Genomic DNA, 10,635 nt, shown 5'->3' with positions numbered 1-10,635 from the left:
TAGTGAAGATAAATGCGGTAGCGTGATGCAACACTGTGGCTTTCCATAATCAATAACCACAGAGGTGCTAATCTTTAGACAAATAAAACATCTTTGTTACAATCACAAGGTGCTCAAAATTGGTTGTCAAGTACATTAGGACAAGAAACGCCAAAAACGTTGACGTAGAAAACAACGGCTGACGTTTAGATTCTCCCTGAAAGTGACAATAACAAATGCCAGATTTTCTGTGTCAGACATCTACATTTATGCCACAACAACTGCACATTTACATTACTGTGCAAATCTATGTCCATCTCATTCCTTATGACTGAGGTTCGCAGTGATACTGTGTGTACAACAAAATGAACACCTGAACTCTAGTAAAACCGTAACACACTCCTCAGGAGGCTGCATAATGAAAATATACTGTCACAGTTAATTCTGAAACAAAACCTAGCATAAAACATACATTTATCTTCTGTTTATTACCTAAAACATTCAAACTGATTAAAAGTATTTACTACAGGATCCTGACTGGAAATGCGAAGAGACATGAAACCGATCAGGGCAAAGCTACAGTTAGGCTGTAAGTGGATGGAGTAAATAGCACATTTAGGATATTACAGGCCAATTAGTTTAACTGGTGTTTAAATTTGATATGGGATCATGTCATCCACTTAGGATAACACAATCAGCAGCAATTTTAGTCCCTTGTCGGTGTGTAATGCGTTCAGACGATCTACAAACTGCTCAGACAAAAAATCACCATAGTTACACAACCAAGCGGCAATGAATGACATCTGGAGGGTAAAAGCGTGGCGACATGGCTTCTACAACAGGAGAAAATAAATGTTTCTTCTAGAGGAGAAGTGTTTTGGGGTATCAGTCAAAAGTAAATCTGTCAAATGCACAACAGATAGCAGCCATCTTTTTTTCGTCACAGGCTGAGGCTGTCCCTGTTATGTGTCAGAACAGGTAAGCTTCAGTTTTAATCAGCCAGCAACAGTAGCTGCCTTTCACTCTCGCTGTATTTGCATAGCTGGGACTAGAAAAATAATTTTTTGAATGTACTTCTGTACTGGGTTCTGAGTATTACCATAAACAGAACTGTGGCTAAAGATGAAGTGTGCCTGAAACTAAAACCAAGTAAAGATCTTTCTGCTTGGCATTCTAGTCTGTAGATGGGTTCATCTCTGCTGTCGTCTGTCAGTCAAGCTTTTAAACCATCCAAAAACAAGAAAAAACAATCATCCTGCAGCAAAGGTGGCCTTCACTCATGTTATTTGTGCTTAGCTGGATATTTTCTTTTCTTCTCTCTCCTGGATAAATGTGTATTTGGCTCTGTGACCAGAGCAAACACAGCAGAGAAGATGTTTATGATGTTTAAGGCCAAAAAAAATAAATAAACAAACAAATTAAAATTAAATAAAAGTCAATGAATTTGTCTATAAACTTCAGAGTTTGACTGACGTCTCCATGAATCTTTCTGATGGACGGCTGCGGTCAGAAGTGAGTGATGGCATGAGGTATCGAAGAGCAGCTGCACATGACATCATCACGATGAGGTCAGCAGAAACAGGATTTTCAGCTTTGTTTTTTGCTTCACTTTGACGAGACAGAAAATATTTTTGAGGGAACAATACTTGCAGCATGATTTAAAGGGTAACATTTTAAGACATCAGCACAAAATATTGGCAACTTCAATACAAAAATCAATATTGACCAAGTTCTATTAAAGTAAAACATCCATCCGTTTGTGTTTTGGTCCGATCGGCCTCGACCGTCTCCTTCGAGCCTCACCACCACGTGATCTTAAACTCGTAGATGGGCCTCTTGCAGTAGTAATGGTTGATGAGGTGCTTGTCGCAGACGCCGATGCACTGCTGCTCAGCAGCGATGCCACGCTCGGCCAGGTCGCTGACGATGCAGTGCAGCAGGTCATAAACGTCAGCAACAGCCTCCCACGGCCCGAAGGAAACGTCCACCTCGCAGTGATGCTCAAAGAGCTTGGCCTCGCTGTCCGAGCGCTCGAAGCGCAGAGAGTTAAAAAGAGGACGCTCGTATGGCGTGATGGGCATCTCCTCCTTGTAGACACAGATCTTCAGCTTGGCAAATCGAGCTTTTTTTTGCATGGCCCTCAGTTTGGCAATCTCCACAATGCGTTCCAGATTGTCTGAAAAGAGACCAGTCACAATTATTAATGAGCCTTTATTTATTTATGCATGTACTCAAGCTATTAACTGAGCTGGTGATCACGTGTTTGCTAATAATTCACAACCATCTGAGTCTTTGAATCGCATCTTTCTTGCTTCTCTTTTTAACCACTTCATATGTAAAGGTAATTGTTTTATGAATATAAATAATACAGTTTTAGTTCGTTTTCATATTCTGGTATTTGAATTATTTAGTTTCCACTATTTTGTCCCGAGGGTTGCCGCCTTTTACTGAGTTTTACTCTCCATAAATGATCCGTAAAGTTATGTATTAATATTGGATGTGATCTATAAATAAACCTGACTTTTGCTGGTTATAAAAGCATGTGTTTTATTGCATGTATGTTAAGTCATGAATTAATTATTCATGATGAATGCTGTTTACAAACGTGTCCGTTTGTGCCGTCTCTAAACAGAACCACAAAACAAAGGAAACTCTGAAACCCTCAACTGGTTGCTTGCAAACACTGAATACTTTCATTTTCAGTAGTCAATTAAAACCTGAAGAATAACAATTTATTCTGATCTTCAAAAAGAAAAAGGTTTCCTTTCCTTTGCAGAAGGCTCCGTCAGGTTCAGATTTTATTTGACTGACTGCCGTTTACCTTTGTAGTAGGGCAGCAGATCGAGGAAAGCTTGTCTGACTTTCTCTCCTGTGAGCGGCTGGATGTCCTCCATCCTGTCCAGCAGTGGGCCGATGGAGTAGTACTGAGCCTCCCTGTGCACTGCTCGTACTCGGTCCCGATGGGGAAGCTCACCTTCCCGCAGGAAGTTCAGGATGTCTCTTTGGATGGAAACATTTTGAGTAGAATTAGATGAACCCTTCTCTAAACATGTCTGTGTTAATGGAAGAGTAAAAAGTTTTGATCATTTTAGTAACTTCCGTCTTTTGTTGATTACGACTCGCTGAACTGTGCTGGTTTTGCTGTTTTCAAGGCTTAAACTTGCATTTCAGTCAAGTTGTCGACTATCATCTGTTAACTGATAAAAATACAAAATCTGACATATCCAGGACAGAATCAAGAATTCTCAGAGATCAAGATTCAGATAGTTTGTTTTATGCATCCAAAAATCCATGAGAAGAAACATGTTCAGTTTAAAAGTGGCAGAATGACGCAGTAAATCAGCATTGTGCTTTGGTACGAACCAGTAAAGCCAGTTTGTAAACCGGTAAACCACCGTGTGCAGACATGTCTGCTAGGTCACCGTGTTTCAGGGGAAATATAAATATGTGTTCCTTACAAGAAAACTCAGCACTTAAGAAACTGGCTCATGTGAGATGAGTCAGAACAGCATGCGATCAATCACTGGGATGTTTTTTTTTTAGTTGTTTTTCCTTTAAAATTCAACTTGGTCCTCGTGTCATGAAAACATGGACAGTTGGACTCTCATCTCACTGAGGAGACGGAAAGCATTCATGTTAAAGATCATTAACATAGCTCTCATGTACTGTAAAGACTGGACTGTCCTAAGCTGATGACATTTTAATTCCTTGATAGATAAGCTGGGATACAGATTTATTGATTTTCTGGAGAACTGAGTTATGTTTGCATTTCACACTGATGCTACTAAAGTAGTGGAACAAATTCTGAGTGTTTGTGACAGGATGCTATTAACAAAGTGTCTAAAAATGAAATGTAAAATAGTTTCTTTGCTAAATTGTCTGCTTTGTGTTGATATAAGACTGATTCATGTCTTGAGTTAGGTTCATTTTTTATGCATGCAAGCCAGGGTGTATGCTTGATTTTCACATTGGTAGGGACTTAAAATTGGTCCAGAGTCCCCCAGAAGACAAGTATATTTATGATAAACGCTTATCATCATAACTGAAGGATAAGACATCTGAACAAGCACATGTTTATAATGCAAAATATTCTATTCAGTCATTGACCATTTTTGTTTTCTTTTATTCTTCTTTTATTATTATTTTGGCTAAACAGAAGAAAGGATTATTTTACTCATGGTTTCCATGATGCTGTACGATAATGACATCTGTTGGCATTATTTGCGTCACATCAGTTTTATTATCTTTAGACAAGAAAGAAGTTTGCCCTACTGAGCTGCTTTCATCCACAGAAATGTAGTTTAAGCACACAAAATTCTTATTTTCATTGAAACCCATATTAAAATTATTATGATCCACTGTTTGCAAGGATGAAATAAAAAATGTTTAAATCTGTGTGATATTAAGTGAAGGTCAGGTTAACATTTCAGTTTCCCATAATATGAATTAGATTAGATTTTACTTGTAATTTGTGCTAGAGAAAGAAGCTTCTAACTTAGTGACTATTATTACCATTATTAGTGACACAATAGCGGTTGCAAAACTACGGAAGCGTGGAGCTGTCACCCAAATAAAAAAAAATCGGACCTTATCACGTTATAACGTGATATGTTTATTGTAAAAACGTAAAACGTATCAAGTTATAACGTGATACGTTTTACGTTTTTACAATAAAGTATCACGTTATAACGTGATACGTTTCATGTTATTACAATAAAGTATCACGTTATAACGTGATACGTTTTACGTTATTACAATAAAGTATCACGTTATAACGTGATACGTTTTACGTTATTACAAGAAAGTATCACGTTATAACGTGATACGTTTTACGTTATTACAATAAAGTATCACGTTATAACGTGATACGTTTTACGTTTTTACAATCAACATATCACGTTATAACGTGATAAGGTCCGATTTTTTTTATTTGGGTGACAGCTCCACGCTTCCGTACAAAACAATGTCTTTCTGTCCTAAACTTGTACGTTGTTTTTTTTTTTTTTTTACCGAAGACAGCTGTTAGCACCGCTATCAAGTCTGGAAATAGCTAGCGCTAGCTTTTTGAACAGAGTGAGTGACAACAGGGACAGCCAATCACTGAGCAACAAACACCGGCGCAGATCCAATCAGAACAGTTCAAATTGTTTATGGGGCGGGATTTAAAGCAGCTGCTGACAGCAGGGTTCGCCAATACGCAAAGTTCGGTATCGATCCAATACCAAGAAAATCCAGGGCAAGTACCAAAATTCCCGTATCGATACAGATCCTTTTCCCTTGACATTTCACAATCATTTAATGATTTTGATTCAATTATCTATCATTATTATTATTATTATAATCAAACGCAGTTTAAAGAGTACTGTCAAATAAAACTTTTTATAAGAACAAACTGATTAGCAGAACCAATAGATTTAAATTTAAACTTTTTTTTTGTAAACAATAAAAAATAAGAACATCAACAATGTAAGAAAATAATAATATAACTCTGATATTCCCTTTTATCACATTTGTTTTGGAAAATTAGGTCAACAGTGCAAATTGTCTAAACAAAAGCCAAAGCTGCTATTAGTTGTCTTTCATTCACATTCTTTGGCTTTTTCCCCTCAAAGTACTCTATAAGAAAAACATTGATCTGTTCATGCTGGTATCGATCGATACAGATAGCCTTGATACTATGATATTCGGATTGATCTGCAGACAGAAAGCAGGATGTCTCAACTTTTTAGTGTAACGGAAAAAATTCTACGACTGTGCATGAACGATTCACAGGTCAGTGCTCAGTGGTCAAAATTTCCTCTTAAAATGGTCGGCTACGAGGACCACACTGAAGATGAGTGAAAAACCAGCCCAGATTCAAGCAAAACCTTTGAAAGACTTACAAAAAGTCTGAACAACGAGTGGCCAAGAGCACTTCAAAAGATCCCAAAAAATGTTGGCTCCTTGGAAGAAAAATATAAAATAAAAGGTCTGGATGAGAAAAGCAGGCGTAGACCTCTTTTAATCTCACGTCGTCCCAACTTATGCAACTGAGTGAAATACATTCAATTTTATGAATTAATCACAGCTAACTGCAGTAAATCAGGCATGCGTTCGTTTCAGCTTTAATCAGCTGCAGGTTTTTCTCAGTGGATTAATGTTCACGGGTTTAAAGTTTATCTGCCCTTTATTACAGACGAGCTGGGCACAGGAATTCTTCTGCTATTCTTATCAAAGTCCCTTTTTGGCAACTGACTTCTCCACACAAATGAATTTGCTGTCGTCTCATGGCTTTCTATCACTAGTGTACTCCTTACATTTATGCCTGATCATAAAAAACACACAGAAAGAGTATTAAATACTAAAAATACTTGTATGTATCGACATGCGTGGCCAGTAAAGTTGGTTTTTACACTGCTTCTACTTGTCTGCAGCAGAAGCTAGAAGACAATTCAACAATGCAGAAATACATTAAACTCCTGCAGGAAAAGTTGCTGCAGTGCACAAAACAACACCAAAATGCATCATGATTTATGTTCCAGTTAGATAATAGGGCCTTGAAACGCACCGTTAGCTAAAACATCCCAAATGAAAAGACTGAGTGTGTGCCTGCATGCAGAAAGCATGCTCCCTCTAACTATCTCATGTTGTATAGTTACAAACTATACACCCCTTTTCTTCTGTTTAAATCTTTAATTACAGCCTTCACACACACACACACACACACACACATTTCATAACTGACCTCCACCCAGCCCTCCTCTTACATAAGTTATACATCTGCTCTGCTTGTCCCATTCATATTTAAAGAAATTTGCTTTTACTTCATAGAAAACCTTCTGGAGGTGCTCTGGATAATAAAACTGGCCCACTTTGTTGTCAAAGACTTTAATTTATTTTAGTGCATTTGTGTTCCCTGGAGAAAGAGACCTGCTGGAGTTGGTAGTCACCACAATGACATTTTGTGGGTTGGATGTAGAATAAAATGTGAATACAGCATTTTGTTTTGCAACACAATCAGTCTGTCAAATTTGATAAGTTATATCTGCCGCTGTGTCACTGAGATTTTTTCCCGTGTTACACTGAAGAAAAAATCTTTCCAGTCTGGAGTTGTTGTCATTTAATTGTTATAAAGGATACTGTTGGGCCCAAGTCTTGATTTCATATAAGTGGTCGTAAAGATGTGGAATCCAGAGAGAAGAGATCAGTTCTTTCAGCTGCACCATAAGTTGGAGTAAAACTTATGATACTCAAGTGTTGATATCAGAGTCTAGTTGGCTTCATTGATTGTTTTCTTTTGTTTAGGGGTTATGATAGTTTACACTTTGCTTCTCTGCATATAAAATTAGCTCAAAAAGAAAAGAAATTAGAGTTTGGTGGATAATTTATCTGCTGTTGCTTCTTAGTAAAAAATCTGAAAACCTTGCAGTGTTTCTCCTACCGTTTATCCTCGATGTTTTAGGTTTTACTTCAACTGGCTTGAAGGTCCAGAGAGATCCTCGTGCACATTGCTACTCACCCAAAATAAGCTCCATCCCGATCAATAAAGTAGCGTCCCTCAGCATCTCGCGGGATGTAATGACGCCCACTGAACATGGCCGCCAACATGGTGTCCTCGTATCGCCGCAACGTGGACAAGCGAGTGGTGAAGAATGTGCCCCCGACGTTCAGAGAGATGACCTCTGGAAACTTTCAAATGAGAAATAAACCAGCTAGTAAGCAGAGCTGTAAGTCTCAGGAAGTAATGTTTGTTATGCACGTAAATGTTTCAGCCTTCCAAGTCAGCATCAGTCCAGTAAAACTATGTCATTCTAATTGTTTATTCACACATCGTTCATTTACAAGTTTAAAGGTAATCAGACTTTGTTTATGCATGTGTTACACACACACACAAAAAACGTTCACAAAGTTTTCCTGCTATAAAGGTGAGAAAACAATGTCCCCGTTAAGCCACGTCTGTTTTATTTATAAGGATTGATTGGAGGCTGTGCTGCATCAGTTTGTGGTTCTAACACAAAGCTGGTGTTGTGGAATCAGTGACAGCAGCGTTGTTGGTTAGACTTCTGTGCTCCACCTTCTCAAAGTGTCTCTTCCCGACACTGATCCTTGTAGATTTGGCTCTGTGACAACGTCTGCTGCCAGCTCAGAGAACATCCACAGGTCAGGTGATCAGTCCTGCTCTGAACATGCAGTGTGAAAATTGTAACAGATATCCCGTGTGATTTTTAATTAAAATAAAAATAAAATAAAAATAATTAAATTCTGTGCCTGAGAGCATATATTTGGGTATCTGGATTAACAACCACCTCTTTTTTGGGGTTGCCTGAATATCTGAAATATTTCAGTTTGTAAGCTGTTCAGTTTTGCAGGGGATTTCATGGGTTAATAACATTATTTGAGAGTTTAGTCAAGTGTAAGTTGTGTCTAAATTTAAGGCAGAATGGTAGCTGGAAGTTGTGGAACAGATCTGAAATAAAACTGAAAAAGAGGGGTGGAGTGTAATCGAATGAGTCATACCCTAAAAACCAGGTACTTTAAAAGGAGATGTAAATACATGGAGGAAAATGACAGTGTTGTTTTGTTTTTCTATAATTTATTGACCAAAGCATGCCACATATATTTAATTGAGACCCACGGAATTGGTCTACCTGTTAAAACACTGTGTCTGCCCCTTTTACAACCATAAAAATTACTAATGGTTTCCATATCACCTACGTTTGGTATATAGTTTTACTTACATGCTTTTGAATAATAACATTTCTTAAAACATGTGCATGTAACACATCTTTTACATGTATCCACTGTGGTTGATATGACAGTTTACGTTTCTGATATATCTGTGATTTTAAGATGATACAGGTTTCAATAAAATGTCGTGAACCTGGCTTCTATGGCCTCTGAGGGTTTGAAAACCCTAAGCAGGCTCTTAAACAAATATTACACAAACAAAATAATAATAATAATAATAATAATAATAATAATAATAATAATAATAATAATAATAATAATTTAACACGTTTTCAGGCTACACAGAGAGCTGTGTGTGGAGTTTGAGCAGCCAAGCTGCATAATTAAGATTAACTACTAACCACGTGACACAACTGTCAGCCAATCAGAACAGAGCTCAGCAGCTCAAGTCTTCCGTATAAATAGCCATAGAAAACATAGACGCTACACCCGTTATTTGTAGTAATTATGGTTACGTATTCGGGGATTTATGCAGAAACCCCGTTAATCTTACGGAACTAACCCGTAGCAGCTGTTCTTCAGAAAGTTTGAACATAAATATGTTTTCTGTGTTGTGTTCTAGTTTGAGTGAGTGGAGTCAGTATTTTCGGTAGAAACGGCCTACCTCCTGCTCCTGGGTGTTTGACGAGGAGTGGGGAGGCTTGTTCAGGGTGCGATTCGGTGAGGGGGAGGCCGGCTTTCGGATATCGTCCTCCGTAGGGTCCGTATTTGACATGGCATCGCCCGGTTTGTCTGCGTCCCCCGCACCCGAGAATACCACCATCACTCTGGGAAGAGGCAGCGTCCGGCGCTCCTGAATGAACCGTCTTACCCGTGTAGTAGCGGAGGGCAGCGGGCTGCGGGAGGGAGACTGGCGCTCCCGGCTGCTGCCATCAGAAGTGTTGGAACCGCTCGAGCCATTCTGCTGCATGCACGCGGCGGGCCAGCTCTCGGCACGAGAGGATGACAGTACGAGCCACAGCGCACAAGCGTTGGTAAAAACAACAACAACAACGCAAGGAAGGAGGGTGTGGCTCGAGCAGCAGGGAGCTCAGCCCACCTCACGCCAGGGAAAAAGCGAAGCAGGGAAATTCCGCCTCCTGTGATAAAAGCAGGACCACCATAGAGAGTAAATGCTAAACATCTAATCCGAACATTAGCAAGCTGGACTGGGCCCGTACGCGGTTTGGAACGTACGTGCGCTGACGTTAGAGGGAATGGAAGCGTCGTTACGTGAAGTCTGTACAGATCATAATAGAAAGGTTCTTAATTTCTTTAAAAAATTTTAGTTTTTGTTTCTTTTTGAAGAACAGCCACTCAGATTTAGGTAGGCTACTACCAGTATCATTTATTTAAATAAAGCTCTAAGAAAAAAGTAATGCTGGCCCCAACTAGTTCAGTTCTTTAATCAAATTAATAAATAAAACTCCGATCTTTACATACCAACAGTATTAACACGACCACCGTCAGAAATATGGTGGATTTTCAGGGGGTTTCCAAAGACGAAACACTCACACAAACTATTTAACATTTGTACATTCTGAAATAAATAAGATGATAAAATTGTAGTGAACGTCTTTTTTCTCAAGGAAAGAGGAAAAAGTGATCATAACAGCAGCTGACATACCAGCTTTGCAAGATGGAGGCTTGTCAGCCCGGTTCTTTCAATTTCCACCACAGATTTTTGGAGTAAGTTCCGAGTTGTTTGTTAGCCATGAGATTTAGATTTAGTCTCTTCTGAAAAAAGGTTCTTATACTCTTTGCTTTATTATAAGATGCACTCCTATCCCGAAAAATGTCTTACTCTTCACTAAACTTTTGATTCAAGCAATGAAAGCTCCCAACACGATTTTATCCACTCGTACATTTATTGTGAAATGAATGGCTGCCATGTCTCTGTCATTAACACCATATTTTCACTAACTGTAAAAAAAATGTTTTCTTCAATCA

General features: G+C 38.7%; 1 protein-coding gene across 1 annotated transcript; it reads right to left on the bottom strand.

Annotated features, from left to right (window-relative positions):
• Window positions 1–931: 931 nt before the first annotated feature.
• kctd7 (potassium channel tetramerization domain containing 7) lies at window positions 932–10,209 on the bottom strand. Its single transcript, XM_042008288.1, has 4 exons — window positions 9,311–10,209; window positions 7,478–7,647; window positions 2,801–2,979; window positions 932–2,155 (listed from the first exon to the last, which is right to left on the bottom strand). The coding sequence occupies exons 1-4, from the start codon at window positions 9,614–9,616 to the stop codon at window positions 1,779–1,781; spliced, it is 1,032 nt and encodes a 343-aa protein (XP_041864222.1). The 5' UTR covers window positions 9,617–10,209; the 3' UTR covers window positions 932–1,778.
• Window positions 10,210–10,635: the final 426 nt, after the last annotated feature.

The sequence above is a fragment of the Melanotaenia boesemani genome, chromosome 15, assembly GCF_017639745.1.
Source record: "Melanotaenia boesemani isolate fMelBoe1 chromosome 15, fMelBoe1.pri, whole genome shotgun sequence".
Classification (NCBI taxonomy): Eukaryota; Metazoa; Chordata; class Actinopteri; order Atheriniformes; family Melanotaeniidae; genus Melanotaenia; species Melanotaenia boesemani.
The sequence above is the reverse complement of the archived record's forward strand: the minus strand, read 5'-3'. Positions and strand labels throughout refer to the sequence as shown.